At 41.4% G+C, this 22,397-nt stretch overlaps 1 protein-coding gene across 6 annotated transcripts in view; it reads right to left on the reverse strand.

The window, feature by feature from the left end:
- LOC139584478 (FYVE, RhoGEF and PH domain-containing protein 4-like) overlaps positions 1-22,397 on the reverse strand; it is a 103,445-nt gene that overhangs the window by 31,212 nt on the left and 49,836 nt on the right. For 2 of the 6 annotated variants that reach the window (XM_071416388.1, XM_071416390.1), the window contains exon 2: positions 14,116-14,199. The exons of 2 other annotated variants lie outside the window; for them this stretch is intronic. In XM_071416388.1, the coding sequence (XP_071272489.1) occupies positions 14,116-14,199 (84 nt within the window). Of the gene's footprint in view, positions 1-5,341; positions 5,450-14,115; positions 14,200-19,437; positions 19,725-22,397 lie in introns of those variants that run through there. 2 more of the 6 variants (XM_071416393.1, XM_071416394.1) reach the window with 2 other exon arrangements.

Genomic DNA, 22,397 nt, shown 5'->3' on the forward strand with positions numbered 1-22,397 from the left:
TCTTTGCTCTAAAAGTATCATACTTTTTATAGCGTACCTTCAACTCACCATACCGCTATAAAAAAGTATGACTCACTGATCATAACAAGGAAGAATCTCCAGTGGCATTCTACACTCTTAGAAAAAAGGTTTCCATAGGAGAACCCCTTTTGGTTCCAGGTAGAACTATTTTGGGTTCCAGGTAGAACCATGTTGATCCAATGCTTCCCACAGTTGGGTCAAGTTGGCTGGATGTCCTTTGGGTGGTGGACCATTCTTGATACACACGGGAAACTGTTTTGAGTGAAAAACACAGCAGTGTTGCAGTTCTTGACACAAACCGATGCGCCTGGGACCTACCACCATACCCCGTTCAAAGGCACTTAAATCTTTTGTCTTGCCCATTCACCCTTTGAATGGCACACACACGCAATCCATGTCTCAATTGTCTCAAGGCTTAAAAATCCTTCTTTAACCTGTCTCCTCCCCTTCATCTACACTGATTGAAGTGGATTTAACAAGTGACATCAATAAGGGATCATAGCTTCACCTGGATTCACCTGGTCAGTCTATGTCATGGAAAGAGAAGGTGTTCATAATGTTTCGTACACTCTAACTATTTTTACAGCTCCGCTTCAATTACAGACAACACAGGCTTTTACAAGAAATGGTCTAGTAGTGACTGACTAGGAAAGTCTCACGATCTGCTGGGGCGACATTCTAAACATGGCCTAAGTTTTGTGGATAATTTTAGAGCTGGCCTCAAGAACTCGGCTGATTAAATGCTTGACATCATCTGCAATCACTTTGAAGGGGAAATTTAGAACATGTTTTGGTCCATATAACCAAAATCAAGTTTCGCATCAAGTCGCCAAGCGGAACATGTATGTTAGTGATTGTAGAGAGTCAGTGACACCCTCTATAGTAAATCTCCAAAGATTGTTATTAACATGTCAACCACCCTGTCATTCTGCTGTAAATCACCTACATGTTTTCACTCAGAGTGAAATGCAGACCCTCTCCACGACAGAGCAGCCAGTGTGTGGCTCTAGGTGTACAGTATGTCACTGATGTAAACACCTGTGGAGTGTATGGACCTCTGACCCTACCTGTTTCTGTTGTCTCTGAGTTGAAGTAGGATGAAGTTTCTCTCTAGGATCAGATTGCCTAACCCCCAAATCTAACTTTAAAGGGGCAATCTGTGACAGGTACATCCATTTTTTTATTTTTTTTTATTTTAAATCAATGATATATACCCACTGATTCTTGAATAATATAATTCATAAATGCCTCATGAGCTTAGTTCAACTGTCGTACCTCATCAGAAACCAAAATATGTTTGTTTTACTCCATTGTTTGTAAACAATGTAATTGTAAATAAACACTGTATGGCCTTCAAACTTGGTTAATAAAACTAGAATTGTGTTATCATGGATGGACAGTTCTTGCATCCATAACTCTGTCTATGAATTTGAGAGTGGTTACATTTTTCCAGACCCATCCCTCAGCTGTTTACCCAAACAGTGGCAAGGTGACGACTTTGTTATTGTTTGAACTGCAGATCTCCTCTTTAAAGCTGGAATCCTTAACTGTGAAACAGCCACGTCCGTTTGTGATATTACAACAAAGAAGTTACTGCAAACAAACCCATTTTTTCCCCTTCGGACAACAGAAGAATACAATATGTACTGCAATTTATTGACCATGTTGAGACGCTCCTCAGCTCTGCAACAAAACAATACCACCAGTGGATTTGTTTCCCATACTGCAGATTCCATCTGTAAACATTACGGAGGTGGAAATACACACACACACTGGCCTCCTCATGTTAAAAGCGGCCCGCCACAGACCCTCATGCAAATTAGCAGCCAGCGTCCTGTTAAATCAAAGCATGTGGACATTAAGTTGTTAGGGAGCACAAAGAGCCCCTTTCTGGGTTATTTCAGAGACATATTTCATTCTCTTCCTCTTTGAGCTCCACTGGGGAGAAGGGGGGTTAGTTCTGTTGCTGTGGCAGATGTAAACATGGCTTCTGTGTGACAGCCTCGTGGGAGACGGGCCCATTAAAACAGCCTCAGGTCTGAATGGTCATGTTCTATCTGAGAAGGTACCAAACACCAGACCAAGCCAACATTTTTGCCATTTCTATATCACACTATTACCACAGTAAATTGAATCAACTCCTTTCCTCTTCTCTTTAATATTAATGTCAGTCTTCTGATGCAGAATGAAAACTGTATTAGCCTACATCAGTTATCCTAATTGCATGTTTGCAAGGTGGGCTTCTGAGCCTGGGGTACAGGGCATAACAGGATTCTGTGGAAACTGGAAAGTGAGCAAATATTGAGAATCCACAGCTAAATCAAATAGTCAATAGTGAATGCAGAGCTCAGGTGAACACAATCCCACCTGAGGCTCTGTCCTTGATTTACACTGTGGGAGACCTGCTACCATGGCAACTGGCCCGAACCTTCCCAAGACTACATTATATTTTACTATTGGGCAGGCAGGGAGAACTAGCCTGAGGCCATTCACTTGTTTCAAAATAATTTTAGACCGACTGTGGTGGAAATCATGGCATTCGTTTCTCAGCCAGTCAAGACAGTCAAGAGTAAATCCTCAAGAATTATCCAATGAATATGATCAGACATTTATCTAGCATTTATCAAAATAATAGCATATAAATTGTTTCATATGACACAATAAAAACATTCTCCCCAGTATTGAACTCTATCACTTCATTGCAAGGCAGAGAACTGAAAATAGACCAAATACTCTGTCCTCTTGATCTTTCATGACATGTCAACCGAGAAGAGGAGGATAATAGTGAGGAAGATCCGTTTAGGAAAAAAATCAGATAACCTCAGATCAGTTTGTGTGTTAAATCCCCCAGTGTACTGCTGGTGCTACTAAAGATATCACTTCCTTTTAGAACACCCCGTGTTAGAACACCACTCCCTGTCCCCTGTCAGAATGTCTGACTTGTAATTCCGAGTTGGATGAACGTTCAAAACATGTTTTCCCCGTCTGAGCCCAGTTGTCTTGAAAGCACTGAAGTCTGAGATTTCAGAGTTACGCGTTGTCTTGAACGCACCAAGACACACAAGAATGCATGTTTACCAATACCACCAGGCTCAGAGAGAAGGATAAAGGAATGTATCAATTTAACAAAACCACCTCTCTCCGTAATCAGAGAGAAGAGCAGAGCATCCATATCCATTACCTCACAGAGAGAGAGGGAAAATAACAGCAGAGACCAACCGCGATGCCTCTTGGAATATACAGTATCTTGTTTATAAGTGGATGCTTGAAAAGGCTGTATCTAATTTGTGGTATAACAGTATCTACTTCTAAGTGACATGATACTTTTATCTTTCCAGTCATTTCTTTCCGTAGAACATAGAACATAGTTCAATAGATATGCATACATACCATAGTTAAGTAGATATACTGTATGTAAAGGTAATGAATGCCACAGTCTTTACTGTTTGTTGCTCTCGGGCAATTCTACGGTGACACAGATATTTTACAAAAACACATTTACTTGAAGAACAGTGCAAATGCAAAGTTTGTGCTGTCATTCTGTTACAAAACTTTGCATCTGTTACTGTGTAAATGGTACAATTTTCAGTGGAAATTGTTCAAAGTAGTCATTGTGTATAGAGTTGTATGGTTTGTTTAACTTTGCAATCATTGGTTTTTGTTTGACATATATTTTCAGTCTCAGTGTCACTCTGTTACTGTGAAATTGTCCTGTAGAACATGTTCCTCAACTATTCATTAAAGGCATTCAGCCTGGGGTGAGTCTGTGTGACAAGTACCGCCTTCACACCCCCTTAAGGGTTATGACATCACACAGAGTACCTGACCTGTTACATAAACCATTGATCATCTATCTATCTATCTCACTCACTCACTAATCCTGAGGCAACATGTGTCACGATTCTCAAGCGAGAACTGTGAGTAAAAACAATAGGCACACCTGTATGTCTCCACCCAGTCAGCCACCTAGCACCCTGACACTAAGAGAGGGAGTGTCTGAGAACAACTCTGAGACTGAGCTTGGACTATATCTTCAAACTATATCTTCAAACTATATCTTCAAACTATATCTTCAAACTATATCTCAAACTAGGATCTACAGCTTTTACTTCTAACCAAAATATCCCAGAGAACTGTGCCCAGGGGTTCACATTACTCTCCTCACACAGAATATCCCACAATGTATAACAAACTCTGCCTGGGATTCAAAATGGCTGGTATGGGGATTTCTCATGGAGATTTCCAGTTAGAAGCACGGATGTATGATGTAATATACAAGAAAAATCGAAGGGATTTAGATGTGAAAGTGAATACATCCACAACATATGAGTAAATATATCCACAATTCAAAACTGGTCCTTGGACCTGCAATTACGAAATACTGTGACCATAACATTACTTGATATCATTATCTGATACTTTCAGTGCAAATGCCAACAGCTGTGGGAATTGTCCAACTCCAGGAAACCTCAAAACAACATGACAATATGTTGCTAACTCTTCAACAGAATCAACACTATCTGAACCCCCTGTGAAAAGATGATTATATGGGCGAAAAATGTTGAATCAACGTGGTTTCCACATCATTAACAAAATAAAATAATACAAAACATGATGACGTTTAATCAATGTGAAAACGGATTCGATTTGCAACAAGTCATCAACGTAAGAGGATTTTGTATTTTTTTCGCCCAACTTTGATTTTTTTGTTGTTGATTTCATGTTGAATTCACGTTAGTTGACAACTCAACCAAATGTAAATAGAGAATAGACGTTTAACTGACGTCTGTGCCCAGTGGGTTGTGTCTCAGTGACAAAGGCAAACGTGAGAGCTACACAAAATGAATGACCGTGCTGTGCAGTCTGAGGGAACATAGGATGTTTCAATTTTAGACTTTATTTTAGAATACAGTTTTAAATATGTTTTATGATTAGTGCATGACCCTAGAATGGCAACAAATCAATTCTAAGTGTTTTTTATGGTCTTTCATCATTCTGATGGTTTTATGCTCAACCTAAACTAGGACAAATCTGAAAGGGAAGTAGTCCAATTTATAGAATGTTTTATTTAATTTAGCTCTGTATCAAAATATTGTTATGGACGGTATTGTAAATATCCATACCGTAAATATCCATACCGGAGCCATACTGGGATAGCGGTATTCATGATATATTGCTCTAGTCTCTACATCTGCATCTAAAAACAGACCTTACCACACTGTATATCAACCACAATACCACATTCATCTAAGAAAACAGGGATCATGTGAGAGAGGAGGGGAAGAGCTGAAGCACTGACATAACAAGAGAATAAACTCACCCAAAGCCTCTTCTACAGAGTAGTAGGAAATCCTTACAGGACTGACAAGGCAGCTCAAACAGAAGTAATAGGGAAAGTACACACAGTCTTCCCAGGTAGGCAGACAGGCACTGCACCTAAGAACTAAGTGACTCAGCTCAGTGGAGAGACTCACCAATGGGAAGACTCCTCCCTCACTCCCTCCATCCCCCTTCTCCCTCTCAGAACAACCAGAGGGACAACACACAGAGACAGTACATAGCACACTAACACACAAGTGCAAACACACACACGCACAAAGGCACACGTCACACACTTCACCTTAGCACTATCCTTGCGGTGATCCGAGGGAACCAAGGGTGAATTGGCTCTGAAAGGATGTGTAATTCAATTACATGTAATAGAATGTGCTGAATTAGAATGAGATGAGAGAGAGTTGATGAACATTCAGCAACCCAAAGCCCTTTATAATAAGAACTAATCAACTTCAGAAACACCTTTACTGACATACCACACTCAGCCTTAATAACTAGACTACGTGGAGGGACGTGTAATATAGATTTATAGAACCAGGGTCCAATCCAATTCGATCAGGATTTAAGTGGTCATATCTTGATTCTTATCAAATATAGCAGGGATGGGCAACTTTGATGGGGGTGGGGGCCACACAGAAAATGTACTCATTTTGAGGGAGCGCAGTGGCTAGCGGGTCTGTGTACCCACACATAAAAAAAAAATGTTTTTACCTTTATTTAACTAGGCAAGTCAGTTAAGAACAATTTCTTATTTTAAATGATGGCCTAGGAACAGTGGGTTAACTGCCTTGTTCAGAGGCAGAACGACAGATTTGTACCTTGTCGGCTCGGGGATTTGATCTTGCAACCTTTCGGTTACTAGTCCAACGCTCTAACCACTAGGCTACGCTGCCCCCAAATGCAAAATTGCACCTTGAGTATTCTACTATTCTAACTCTCAACAGATAGTTGAGACCAGTGGAGGCTGTTGAGGGGAGGACGGCTTATAATAATGTCCGGAACGGAGCAAATGGGATGGCATCAAACACACGGAAACCATTACCACGAGCCTGTTCTCCCTAATTAAGGTATTATTGAGACCCCGACTGACTATATATTATATATTTTCTTTGGGGGGGGGGGGGGGAGAGATTGATCCGTGGGCCTACTAAAGGTGGGGCGTTGCCCACCCCTGAAATATAGCAAGGATTACAGCAGTGAGCCACAAATAAAGAAAGTATACCTTCTTGAGTCATACACTAAAACAACCTCCCATAAAACTATGCACACACACCTTCCACATAAACCTCATTAAAGTGTTTACAAAATTCCTCACCCTCCTTTTGCTGATCTCATTTGTTTTAATCTTGTTATGAAAGTAAAAATCCCCTTTTCAGTCTCTTTCTGAGGCGGTCTATACACACAGCACAAGGACAGAGACGGTGAGAGACGAGACTGCTACTCTCCTGAACACTCCTTATGTCACAGCTGGGTCCCACTCTTTAACTGTAGCCTACTGTAGGTTTCTATCGATCTGTCCACCTCCCCATACAAACATTTACACACACAGCCCTTAGCTACTACAGCATTTCTCCCCAGCAGTATGAAGTCCAAAGTAAACGTTACAATGTCATCCAAGGATACTCACCAAGCACAACCAAGCCAATGGAAAGTATCAACAGAAGTAAAGAGATATTGGCTGAGAGCGGTCTAAACTATCCTTCATACCTTCACAGAGAACAGTGAGTGGAGCTTCTGCATGGCAGTCTGTCAGTCTGTCTGTGTCCCTGTCTGATAGTGATGTTTAAAGAGTTTCTTAAAGCAGTGTAACACAGCGGTGGTACAGTACAGTATGTCAGGTTTCACCTGCTGACAGTCAGAACCTATAGCACAGGAAACCAGCCTTCTATTCTAACACATATGTACATGGAGGGTCTAACCCATCTACTGTTATGTGTGTATGAATATACATTTTAAACGCACGCACGCACGCACGCACGCACACACACACACACACACACACACACACACACACACACACACACACACACACACACACACACACACACACACACACACACACACACACACACACACACACACACACACACACACACACACACACACAGGAGGGTATGGGAGGCATTTCCTTCTGTAACTTAACCAGTCTGTCAGTAGGGATTCAACTCTGCAGGTGTCTCTTCGCATGCTTTCTTAATGCAAGACTTGACAGTTTTTCTCAAAAAGCATTTTTGGGAACAATGTTGATTTTCAAAACAGAGTTCACAAGAAACAGAACTCTGTGTCCTTTTGCAAAACAGCAAATGTGTTTTTAAAATGTAGTTGCCTTCTCAAAATATAAATAGATTCATCAAAAATATATTGTACAGTCAAAATTGCAAACACATTCATCAAAAGAACACTACTGCTTGCAAAAAGACGAACGCAAACATACTTATCTCTTGAGTCCAAGCAGACAAAACAGAAAGTTAGTCTGTCTTTTAAAAATCCCAAGTAGATCAACACATTTCTTTGCATTCACTAACTCATGATGATTGAAATTGGGAGTACAACTACCCAAAGGAAAAATATTATAATTTTATGGATATTTCACCTAACAATTCATACACATCAAATAATGTTTCTGATAAAAAAATATGAAAACAAATAAGCACATTGTGCAGGATTCATTCGTTGCTATCATCACAATCCAATTCCATGCATTCAATATAAAGGCTGGTTTGCTCATTGTTTTGAACACTCCCCATTGGTGAACAGAAACCCTAATGGAGGAACACAACTGATATGAATGTATAGGTTTCAATCTACACCAAAGCAAAGCTCTGGTCAGTCACAATGTGGAAGATGATGACTTAGGAGTAACACAGAGTTATTTAGAAGGAATCCAACGTCATTCTGTGCATCTCCAGATGTCTGCAATACTGTAAAAAATCTGAACAATTAGACAGTCCCCATTGCCTAGATCTTTCTCTATACAGTACATGTGCACGTGGTATGACACTGATGGGGCATTTACTCATTGCCGGAAACAGTGAACACAATTGTTTGTACACGACTGAGAAAAACTGTAATTCTATGGTGCCTGCTACATTATTACCAAGGAGAGATTCCAAGTTAATAATGTTTTTGACCTCAAGACATTCAACAAAAACATTGCATAAAAACCTGCAACATTGTGTAATGTTTATCAAATCTCAGCCCAGAAATGTGGTGCAGTGAAGTCAAAGCCAGTAAGTCCTTGGCAGGCTTGCTGACAGCCTTTTCAAGGTGTCAGTATCTGCATGAGTCTGCACTGGTAGAGTGAACTCAACCAGTGACGGGCCATATTCTCTTAAGAGAGTAAACATTATGTATAATAAGGATTACATGGAGGAAATCAGACCTCTCTGAAATGTAAATGGATGGCCCTCACTTCAGCAAAATACATTTTACCTAAACCCTCCCTGAACGCCTGAAAAATAAAACAAGTGACTCTTTCCTATACCCAAATGAATCATTAAAACATGAAGCGGACAGCAGAGAACATCCTCACTGTTTACCCTCATTTTTTGGACAGACCAGAGCCTTAGATATGCCGTTTTAGAAATCGTTCTTCCTCCTGTAAGCATTACATGGCACAGGGCTGCGGGCCAGAAGGTTGTGGGTTCACAGACCACCGTAGACAAGAATAGTGGTGGAAAGATCTCCTGTTTAGTAAAATCATTGCATGAATCTATCATCGTATTTGCAGGTCCGAGAACAAATATCCTTTTATGAAAATGTCATGCAATTCTACGTCATTTGACATATTTGCACAATATTTTTTAATACCACACAAATTACCGAAATTACAGGCTGAGAATGGACAGAGAGATAGGCCTATGAGTTCATCTCATCATATTTCTCCAATGCCAAATCAGTGTGTCTTGTTTGCAATGTAACTGTCCCTGTTTGCAAATAATTAAATCTGAGATGTCAGTAGGAATCTGAGCCTGGTACTTTAAACAGTTGGTCTACCGCTATACCCCAGACAGTAGGCCTACAGTTACAGTGGGGAGAACAAGTATTTGATACACTGCCGATTTTGCAGGTTTTCCTACTTACAAAGCATGTAGAGGTCTGTAATTTTTATCATAGGTACACTTCAACTATGAGAGACGGAATCTAAAACAAAAATCCAGAAAATCACATTGTATGATTTTTAAGTAATTAATTTGCATTTTATTGCATGACATAAGTATTTGATCACCTACCAACCAGTAAGAATTCCGGCTCTCACAGACCTGTTAGTTTTTCTTTAAGAAGCCCTCCTGTTCTCCACTCATTACCTGTATTAACTGCACCTGTTTGAACTTGTTACCTGTATAAAAGACACCTGTACACACACTCAATCAAACAGACTCCAATCTCTCTACAATGGCCAAGACCAGAGAGCTGTGTAAGGACATCAGGGATAAAATTGTAGACCTGCACAAGGCTGGGATGGGCTACAGGACAATAGGCAAGCAGCTTGGTGAGAAGGCAACAACTGTTGGCGCAATTATTAGAAAATGGAAGAAGTTGAAGATGACGGTCAACCACCCTCGGTCTGGGGCTCCATGCAAGATCTCACCTCGTGGGGCATCAATGATCATGAGAAAGGTGAGGGATCAGCCCATAACTACACGGCAGGACCTGGTCAATGACCTGAAGAGAGCTGGGACCACAGTCTCAAAGAAAACCATTAGTAACACACTACACCGTCATGGATTGAAATCCTGCAGCGCATGCAAGGTCCCCCTGCTCAAGCCAGCGCATTTCCAGGCCCGTCTGAAGTTTGCCAATGACCATCTGGATGATCCAGAGGAGGAATGGGAGAAGGTCATGTGGTCTGATGAGACAAAAATAGAGCTTTTTGGTCTAAACTCCACTCGCCGTGTTTGGAGGAAGAAGAAGGTTGAGTACAACCCCAAGAACACCCTCCCAACCGTGAAGCATGGAGGTGGAAACATCATTCTTTGGGGATGCTTTTCTGCAAAGGGGACAGGACGACTGCACCATATTGAGGGGAGGATGGATGGGGCCATGTATCGCGAGATCTTGGCCAAAAACCTCCTTCCCTCAGTAAGAGCATTGAAGATGGGTCGTGGCTGGATCTTCCAGCATGACAACGACCCGAAACACACAGCCAGGGCAACTAAGGAGTGGCTCCGTAAGAAGCATCTCAAGGTCCTGGAGTGGCCTAGCCAGTCTCCAGACCTGAACCCAATAGAAAATCTTTGGAGGGAGCTGAAAGTCCGTATTGCCCAGCGACAGCCCCGAAACCTGAAGGATCTGGAGAAGGTCTGTATGGAGGAGTGGGCCAAAATCCCTGCTGCAGTGTGTGCAAACCTGGTCAATAACTACAGGAAACGTATGATCTTTGTAATTGCAAACAAAGGTTTCTTTACCAAATATTAAGTTCTGCTTTTCTGATGTATCAAATACTTATGTCATGCAATAAAATGCAAATTAATTACTTAAAAATCATACAATGTGATTTTCTGGATTTTTGTTTTAGATTCCGTCTCTCACAGTTGAAGTGTACCTATGATAAAAATTACAGACCTCTACATGCTTTGTAAGTTGGAAAACCTGCAAAATCGGCAGTGTATCAAATACTTGTTCTCCCCACTGTATACCCCAGACAGTAGGTCTACCGCTATACCCCAGACAGTAGACCTACCGTTATACCCCAGACAGTAGGCCTACCGTTATACCCCAGACAGTAGGTCTACCGTTATACCCCAGACAGTAGGCCTACCGTTATACCCCAGACAGTAGGCCTACCGTTATACCCCAGACAGTAGGCCTACCGTTATACCCCAGACAGTAGGCCTACAGTTATACCCCAGACAGTAGGCCTACCGTTATACCCCAGACAGTAGGTCTACAGTTATACCCCAGACAGTAGGTCTACAGTTATACCCCAGACAGTAGGTCTACCATTATACCCCAGACAGTAGACCTACCGTTATACCCCAGACAGTAGGCCTACCGTTATACCCCAGACAGTAGGCCTACCGACGCAGAAGCTTTAACTGCTGGCTACTCTTCTTCCGTGGCTTAACCCAGTGAGAGAAAGTCACAAGTGTTTCCCTAAAATCTGTCTAGGTTTAAACATCTTCTATTTTACGGGGGGCTCCCGAGTGGCGCAGCGGTCAAAGCACTGCATCTCAGTGCTAGAGGCGTCAATTCCAGGCTGTATCACAACCGGTCGTGATTGGGAGTCCCATAGGGCGGCGCACAATTGGCCCAGCATTATCCGAGTTAAGGTTTGGCCAGGGTAGGCCGTCATTGTAAATAAGAATGTGTTCTTAACGAACTTGCCTGGTTAAATAAACATTAACATTAATAAAATTACAGAAAGTGAATAGCTTTATCAATTTATAGTGACATAATTAAATGACTTACCAAGCAAAGTAAATGTTTGGTCTCCTCGGCTATAGAAGGTTGTAGCTCAGCTTCTGAATGTCAAATAAACTAATTCAGCTTCTGAATGACCTCTAGGTACCTATTCTGTACATTTTGATCCATCCCTAAAGCAACTTCACCAACAGTTGTCTGTCTGACTTGTTGTACTTCTTACTGAGATTGCAGTGCATGCATAAATGTTAGGGCTGTCAAACAATTAAAAAACAATTAGTTAATTGCACGATTTGCTGTCATTAATCGCAATTAATTGCAAATTCTGAATTTGCTCAAATTGAGAAGTAATTTAAGGTTGTTTTTTTTTACAAAAAGAATAACAAAAAGAATAACTGCTTGATTTTGTCCAAAGTAACAGTTAACAAAATCAGGTCAATTGATAAAGCACACTTTCTTTAACCTAAATGTCAACTTGTTTGGACATCGCATCGTTGTTTTTATCTGTATAGATTATGTATTTTGATGTTTTCAATGTAGTTTGAACACTTTCAGACAATAAAATATTAATAAAAAAAGACAGCACTAAAATTACAAAAAGTTAACTTGACAGTCCTAATAAATGTAGCTACTTGTCTCAGCTTCTCTAGAGAAATGGAGACGTAGTAGATCTGCTGTAGTGAAAAGGAGAGTTAAACCCAGTATTCCAGTAATGCAGTTACAGACTGAATTCCCTGAGACACTGAGGCCAGAGGATCCACAACAACACAGAGAGACAGACAGGAGGGTTTACAGTAAAGCCTGGGATTAAACGGCTGTGTTGAACCACCCAGACTTTCTTTAGATTAACCCTCCCCTCATCCAAAGCACCATTTTAGATTATAGGCTACCCCCTCTGAGGCTGGGCACTTGGGAAAACTGGGAGAGAGGGAGGGAGAGAGAAAGGGAGAGAGGGGGGGAATAAGCACAGAGCAAAAGGAGAAATACAGTTGAAAGAGGAAAAGGACAGATGAACGGAGAGAGAAAGGGAGGAAGCAGACTGGTGGATGAGAAGAGGGAGGAGGGTAGACGGATAAAGAGAGAGAAAGTGTGGCACAGAAAGGAGAGACTCATTCATCATTACTGCTCTAAGCGACACACACAGATATGAAAATAGAACAGCAGAGAGAGACAGACCCTGCCTGTGAACCTGTGTGCTGCTGAGGGGAGCGTTTCTCCAGCCCAGAATGCACTGCCCTCTGCATCTCATCTGGATGGGACCATGTTCATATTTTCATTGTACTTTCACTTTCTCTCTGCCCTAAATTGACATGAACCTAAATATAAAAAATATACCTGAGCTGTGAACATGCTGTAGGACACTTTCTGATAACTGAGACCACAAAAGACTGCGAGCGGCCAACATAGTGTAGCAACGTTAGAATGTGTGTGGTGACACCTCTAACGCCACACTCCCATGCTCATATTGACCTAACACCAGAACTTGGTTAAACTAAGAAACACTGACAGTGTTATCACCTAGGGCTGGACGGAGGAAGGAGAGCTTTTAGTACACCAAACCACAGTACAGTAAGTACACCATGGTCACATCTACACAGTACAGTAAGTACACCATGGTCACATCTACACAGCACTATAGGGCCTGTCACTTCACAAAGGTTAAATACATATATTTTAGTACAGTAGACAACAGTAGTTAATGAACAGATTAGGATAGAAGGAGAGTGGAGATCAAATAAAATACAATTTTATTTGTCACATGTGCTGAATACAAGAAACGCTTACTTACAAGCCCTTAACCAACAATGCAGTTCAAGAAATAGAGTTAAGAAAATATTTACTAAATAAACTAAAGTAAAAAAGGCTATATACAGGGGGTACCGGTACCAAGTCAATGTGCAGGGGTACAGGTTAGTCAAGGTCATTTGTAAAGTGACTATACATAGATAAACAGCGAGTAGCAGCAGTGTAAAAACAAAGGGGGGGAATTTGATTAGTTGTTCAGCAGTCTTATGGCTTGGGGGTAGAAACTGTTAAGGAACCTTTTGGTCCTAGACTTGGCGCTACGGTATGTGATAAGAGAGATTAAAAAAGGAGATAGTGATTCAAAGAAGAGACAGTGATAACTATTTGCACATAGTTACAACACTGTATATAGCCATAATATGACATTTGTGAGTGTAATGTTTACTGTTCATTTTTTATAGTTTATTTAACTTTTGTTAATGATCTATTTCACTTGCTTTGGCAATGTTAACATATGTTTCCCATGCCTATGAAGCCCATTGAATTGAATTGACTAGTAAGAGTGAGAAAGTAGATGAGAGAAGAATGAGATACTATAGGTAGATGGAGGAAGTAAGAGATGAGAGATGGATAGATTGTGGTCAAGTCTACCTTTAGTGTGTTCGATCTTTACTGTGACACAGGCCTCCTCATCAGTGTTCTTGGACTGGAAACAGCTGGCCTTGCCTTTCTTCTCTGCAATGACAGGACCACATTTACCAATCGTTCCTATATAGTTTACTATAACGTAAGGACACATAAAGCGAGACAGAGAGAGAGGGGGGGGGAAGAGACAGAAGCAGTGCGAGAGCGAGAGAGCGAGAGAGCGAGAGAGAGAGAGAGAGAAAGAGAAAGCTTGTGTGAAGTCTGGAATCTCTTGTGTAGTTTTGAGGGATTCTGGGCAGCAGCTACAATGAGACAGTGCTCTGACCAAGCATTAGGCCAGAGATATGCATACAGTATTTGTGCCAATTCTGATCCACTGGTTCACATGAGGCAAGAGAGTTAATGTGATATTTTCCTCTGAGATTGAATTGTAATGAGTTATACTGTGATATGTAGGGCATCCTCACTAGGGCCAGCTAATACACTCACCAGAGCCATTTCATATGCACATCAAATATTAAAGAGAAAAACAGACACACTACCTAGTAAACTAATTATAGGCACACACGGACGCACACACACACACAAACACACATGGAAGAGTAAGAGCACACATGCAAAATGTTCTGATCTGTCTTCATTTTAACCACAAGCAGCACCCACTTCCCAAAGATTGCTGTAACAACAGTGACAGTCAGGATGGGTGTTTAGGGGAAGAGTGGACATGCTTAGTGTGGGGCCAAGGGGGGGGGGCTATGATATCCTGGCGCAGGGATTAAAGCAGAGGGCTTTCTTTTCCACCCACCATCTGGACTCCTCATGACATGCTTGCCTGCTGTTCTCACACACACACACACACACACACACACACACACACACACACACACACACACACACACACACACACACACACACACACACACACACACTTATTGTTTCCCTAAGAGGGGGCTGTGTTACCAAAGCAGCCATGAAAACACACCTACCACAGGGTGAGGAGGACAAAGACAGGCAACTCAACATGTCCAATGATGCTTCATTGTGGGGGCAATGTCCGGCAACGGCTCTAACCCCAAACTTCCTCTTCCTGTCACTGCACTTCCTGTTTTTCAGTTCCTTGTTCCTGACCCCCCCCCACACCCCTCTCTTTAAACATTAGGTCCTAACACAGGACAACAGAGCTGTGACTGGGGAACTCAGCCCAGTGCAGCCAAGGGATTGGACAGGCATGAGGAGTGATGGGAGCCAGAGGTCACTGAGAGGTTACAGTACTGAATCAATAAGGTACTGTTCACTTGTGAGGAAAGAGGAAGAAGTATTCAGTTAGACATCTGAGGTGATACAGAGTCAGAGATGACAGGGATTTTCCTTGTAGATCAAGAGTGATGAGGCTGAGATGTTATGAAAGAAAAACTAGTGACTATACAAAGCTCTGATGAAGACATAGGGAAGTGATACGGTCACAGTCAGTGTCTTCCACAGTGTGGAGGTATGAATCAAAAATGTCTTTGTTTTATATGGAAAAATGCCCATATAATCCAGGCCTTCAGGGCAGATGACCTGCACATCACCTGAGAGCTAATGAGCTGTGGTGTTTACGATTAAGATTAATTGTTTGCAATTCATTGTCAAATAGCTCACAAGGTCCAACCGAAATCTGACTTCCGCTTTTAACCCAACCCCTCCGAAAGACACACATACATACAGTACCAGTCAAAAGTTTGGACACACCTACTCATTCAAGGGTTTTTCTTTATTTTGACTACATTCTAGAATAATAGTGAAGACATCAAAACTATGAAATAACACAAATGGAATCATGTAGTAACCAAAAAAGTGATGAACAAGTCAAAATATATTTTATATGTCAGATTCTTCAAAGTAGCCACCCTTAATTACAGCTTTGTACACTCTTGGCATTCTCTCAACCAGCTTCATGAGGTAGTCACCTGGAATGCATTTCAATTAACAGGTGTGCCTTGTTAAAAGTTAATTTGTGGAATTTCTTTCCTTCTTAATGAGTTTGAGCCAATCAGTCGTGTTGTGACAAGGTAGGGGTGGTATACAGAAGATAGCCCTATTTAGTAAAAGACCAAGTCCATATTATGGCAAGAACAGCTCAAATAAGCAAAGAGAAACGACAGTCCATCATCACTTTAAGACATGAAGGTCAGTCAATACGCAAAATTTCACAAACTTTGAACGTTTCTTCAAGTACAGTCGCAAAAACTATCAAGCGCTATGATGAAACTGGTGCTCATGTCGACCGCCACAGGAAAGGAAGACCCAGAGTTACCTCTGCTACAGAGGATAAGTTCATTAGAGTTACCAGCCTCAGAAATTGAAGCCCAAATAAATGCTTCACAGGGTTCAAGTAACAGACACATCTCAACATCAACTGTTCAGAGGAGACTGCTGCAAAGAAACCACTACAAAAGGACAATAATAATAAGAATAGACTTGCTCAAGGGCACAACGGCAGGCAATGGCATCTAGGATTTGATACCAGAACTGGCAACCTCCCGGTTGCTGGCTCGCCTCTCTAACCGCTAGGCAAACCTGCCGCCATCTACCGCCCTGTGTGTTATTGTGTGTGCGCGCACACTCCATTCATTTCTAGTGCCGTACACTCATCATGTCCCTGCAGTGAGAGGACACTGGCCCTGATTACATATACCCATTTCAAAACATTTAATACATGCAGTAATACAGTAACACATGCAGCAATACAGAAATGCATGCAGCAATACAGTAACACATGCAGCAATACAGTAACACATGCAGCAATACAGTAATACATGTAGCAATACAGTAACACATGCAGCAATACAGTAACACATGAAGCAATACAATAATACATGCAGCAATACAGTAACACATGCAGCAATACAGTAACACATGCAGCAATACAATAACACATGCAGCAATACAGTAATACATGCAGCAATACAATAATACATGTAGCAATACAGTAACACATGTAGCAATACAGTAACACATGCAGCAATACAGTAACACATGTAGCAATACAGTAACACATGTAGCAATACAGTAATACATGTAGCAATACAGTAACACATGTAGCAATACAGTAACACATGCAGCAATACAATAATACATGTAGCAGTACAGTAAAACATGCAGCAATACATGTAGCAATACAGTAACACACGCAGCAATACAGTAACACATGTAGCAGTACAGTAACACATGTAGCAATACAGTAATACATGTAGCAATACAGTAACACATGCAGCAATACAATAATACATGTAGCAATACAGTAACACATGTAGCAATACAGTAACACATGCAGCAATACAGTAACACATGTAGCAATACAGTAACACATGTAGCAATACAGTAATACATGTAGCAATACAGTAACACATGTAGCAATACAGTAATACATGTAGCAATACAGTAATACATGTAGCAATACAGTAACACATGTAGCAATACAGTAACACATGTAGCAATACAGTAACACATGCAGCAATACAGTAACACATGTAGCAATACAGTAACACATGCAGCAATACAGTAACACACGCAGCAATACAGTAATACATGCAGCAATACAGTAATACATGTAGCAATACAGCAATACATGCAGCAATACAGTAATACATGTAGCAATACAGTAACACACGCAGCAATACAGTAATACATGCAGCAATACAGTAATACATGTAGCAATACAGTTACACATGTAGCAATACAGTAATACATGTAGCAATACAGTAACACATGCAGCAATACAATAATACATGTAGCAATACAGTAACACATGCAGCAATACAGTAACACATGCAGCAATACAGTAACACACGCAGCAATACAGTAATACACGCAGCAATACAGTAATACATGTAGCAATACAGTAACACATGTAGCAATACAGTAACACATGTAGCAATACAGTAACACATGTAGCAATACAGTAATACATGTAGCAATACAGTAACACATGTAGCAATACAGTAACACATGCAGCAATACAATAATACATGTAGCAGTACAGTAACACATGCAGAAATACAGTAATACATGTAGCAATACAGTAACACACGCAGCAATACAGTAACACATGTAGCAGTACAGTAACACATGTAGCAGTACAGTAACACATGTAGCAATACAGTAATACATGTAGCAATACAGTAACACATGCAGCAATACAGTAACACATGCAGCAATACAATAATACATGTAGCAATACAGTAACACATGTAGCAATACAGTAACACATGCAGCAATACAGTAACACATGTAGCAATACAGTAACACATGTAGCAATACAGTAATACATGTAGCAATACAGTAATACATGTAGCAATACAGTAACACATGCAGCAATACAGTAACACATGCAGCAATACAGTAACACATGTAGCAATACAGTAATACATGTAGCAATACAGTAACACATGCAGCAATACAATAATACATGTAGCAATACAGTAACACATGTAGCAATACAGTAACACATGCAGCAATACAGTAACACATGTAGCAATACAGTAACACATGTAGCAATACAGTAATACATGTAGCAGTACAGTTAATACATGCATCAATACGGTTAATACATGCAACAGTACAGTTAATACATGCAGCAATACAGTTAATAAATGCATCAATACGGTTAATACATGCAACAATACGGTTAATACATGCATCAATACGGTTAATACATGCAACAGTACAGTATTACATGCAACAATACGGTTAATACATGCAACAATACAGTTAATACATGCAACAATACGGTTAATAAATGCATCAATACGGTTAATACATGCAACAGTACAGTTAATACATGCAGCATTACAGTTAATAAATGCATCAATACGGTTAATACATGCAACAATACGGTTAATACATGCATCAATACAGTTAATACATGCAACAATACGGTTAATACATGCATCAATACGGTTAATACATGCATCAATACGGTTAATACATGCATCAATACAGTAATACATGCAGCAGTACAGTAATACATGAAGCAATATAGTAATACATGCAGCAATACAGCAATACAAGCAGCAATACAGTAATACATGCAGCAATACAGCAATACGTGCAGTGACAGCAAATACTGTGGCTGAGCAGAGTTACTGTGTCATTGACAAGCATTATTGACAGCATCTGAACATAGGACATAACCTACAGAAAGATAACATGTACATCATTATGTACAGTTGCTGTTCTACATATTTACATAAAGTTACTTTTCCTCAGCAGGAAGCAATGTATTTCGGGATATATCTGACAGGGTGTGTGGGTGTTTGCAGTTATTAAAAGTAAACAATACTCAACAAAACTATCTGGACAGTTCCTGAGTAATCTCTTCTCCAATGTGGCTGTGTTTCCCCTGCTGCATCTCTGTACTACACTGCCTCTCCATGTCCCAGTTTGACCAGAAAAGCAGATCACAGGAAGTTAGTTAGTTTGGTCCTGTCCTACGCTGCAGGTTTCCTCATCTAGTGGTGGTTGCTGCATTGCTGTGTTTGTGTTGTTTAACCTCAAGGCTCTGCCCTCCCTCCCTGTCTGTCATTGTACAACTGGTTCCCAGGATGCTGCAGGTTATGGAACCCTGACCTGTTCTCCGGACGTGCTACCTGTCCCAGATCTGCTGTTTTCAACTCTCTAGAGACAGCAGGAGCGGTAGAGATACTCTTAATGATCGGCTATGAAAAGCCAACTGACATTTACTCCTGAGGTGCTGACTTGCTGCACCCTCGACAACTACTGTGATTATTATTATTTGACCATGCTGGTCATTTATGAACATTTGAATATCTTGGCCATGTTCTGTTATAATCTCCACCCGGCACAGCCAGAAGAGGACTGGCCACCCCTCATAGACTGGTTCCTCTCTAGGTTTCTTCCAAGGTTTTGGCCTTTCTAGGGAGTTTTTCCTATCCACCGTGCTTCTACACCTGCATTGCTTGCTGTTTGGGGTTTTAGGCTGGGTTTCTGTACAGCACTTTGAGATATCAGCTGATGTACGAAGGGCTATATACATACATTTGATTTGATTTGCAGGTGTAATCAGGTGTGGGAGGGGCCAGGGACAGACTGGAGTTGTGTGTGTTTGAGATAATGTGTCACTCTCTCTCTCTCTCGCTCTCACATCAGGTCATCAGAGGCACGAGATCTGGTATTATCTCAATCAGGCACAAATCTAATAGCTGACCTGACCACTGCATTAGAAACATGACAAACTCAACTACGCAGAGGGGAACTTGCAGATTGTAACATACTGTTTCACGGAAACATGGCTAGCTTGGGATATGCTATCGGAGTCAGTACAGCCAATGGGATTTTCAGTGCATCGTGCCGACAGTAATAAACATCTCTCCAATAAGAAGAAGGGCGGGGGTGTATGTTTCATGATTAATGACTCATGGTGTAATCGTAACAACATACAGGAACTCAAGTTCTTTTGTTCACCTGACCTAGAATACTTCACAATCAAATGCCGACCGTATTATCTCCCAAGAGAACTCTTCTTGGTTAGTCACAGCCGTGTATATCCCCCTCAAGCTGATACAAAGACGGCGCTCAAGGAACTTCACTGGACTTTATGCAAACTGGAAACCATGTATCCTGAGGCTGCATTTATTGTAGTAGGGATTTTAACAAAGCAAATTTGAGAACAAGGCTACCTAAATTCTATCAGGATATCGAATACAGTACACGAGCGAGTAACACACTCGACCATTGCTACTCTAAATTCCGCGATGCATACAAGGCCCTCCCCCGCCCTCCTTTTGGCAAATCTGACCATGACTCCATCTTGTTACTCCCTTCCTATAGGCAGAAAATAAAACAGGAAGCGCCAGTGCTTAGGTCTTTCCAACACTGGTCTGACCAATCGGGTTCGACGCTTTAAGATTGTTTTGATCACGTGGACTGGGATATGTTCCGGGTAGCTTCAGAGAATAACATTGACGTATACGCTGACTCAGTGGGTGAGTTTATAAGGAAGTGTACAGGAGATGTTGTACCTACTGTGACTATTAAAACCTTCCCTAACCAGAAACCGTGGATTAATGACAGCATTCGTGCTAAACTGAAAGCACGTTTCACCGCATTTAATCATGGCAAGGCAACTGGGAATATGGTCGAACACAAACAGTGTAGTTATTCCCTACGTATGGCACTCAAACAAAACGTCAGTATAGAGACAAAGTGGAGTCGCAATTCAACAGCTCAAACACGAGAATGTGTGTGGCAGGGTCTACAGACAATCACGGATTACAAACAGAAAACCAGCTATGTCGCGGACATCGACGTCTTGCTTCCAGACAAACTAAACAACTTCTTGAGTAAAACATTTAAACGTGTTAACCCTCGCAAGGCTGCCAGCCCAGACGGCATCCCTAGCTGCATCCTCAGAGCATGTGCAGACCAGCGGGTTGGTGTGTTTATGGACATATTCAATCAATCCCTATCCCAATCTGCTGTCCCCACATGCTTCAAGTTGGCCACCATTGTTCCTGTTCCAAGAAAGCAAAGTTAACTGAACTAAATGACTATCGCTCCGTAGCACTCACTTCTGTCATTATGAAGTGTTTTGAGAGACTAGTCAAGGATCACCTCCATTCTACCTGTCACCCTAGACCCACTTCAATTTGCTTACCGCCCCAATAGGTTCACAGACGATGCAATCGCCATGACACTGCACACTGCCCTATCCCATCTGGACAAGAGGAATACCTATGTAAGAATGTTGTTCATTGACTACAGCTCAGCATTCAACACTATAGTACCCTCCAAGCTCATCAAGCTGGAGATCCTGAGTCTCGACCCCACCCTGTGCAATTGGGTCCTGGACTTCCTGATGGGCCGCCCCCAGGTGGTGAAGGTACCTCCGCTGACCCTCAACACTGGGGCCCCACAAGGGTGCGTTCTCAGCCCCCTCCTGTACTCCCTGTTCACCCACAACTGCGTGGCCATGCATGCCTCCAACTCAATCATTAAGTTTGCAGACGACACAACAGTGGTAGGCTTGATTACCAACAATGACGAGACAGCCTACAGGGAGGAGGTGAGGGCTCTCAGAATGTGTAAAATAACCTCTCACTCAATGTCAGCAAAACAAAAGAGATGATCGTGGGACAGCAGTGGAGAAAGTGGAAAGTTAAGTTCCTAGGTGTACATATCACCGACAAACTGAAATGGTCCAGCCACACAGATAGTGTGGCGAAGAAGTCGCAAAAACAGCTTCAATCTCAAGGCCATCAGATTGTTAAACAGCCATCACTAGCACA

The sequence above is a fragment of the Salvelinus alpinus genome, chromosome 9 (assembly GCF_045679555.1).
Source record: "Salvelinus alpinus chromosome 9, SLU_Salpinus.1, whole genome shotgun sequence".
Lineage (NCBI taxonomy): Eukaryota > Metazoa > Chordata > Actinopteri > Salmoniformes > Salmonidae > Salvelinus > Salvelinus alpinus.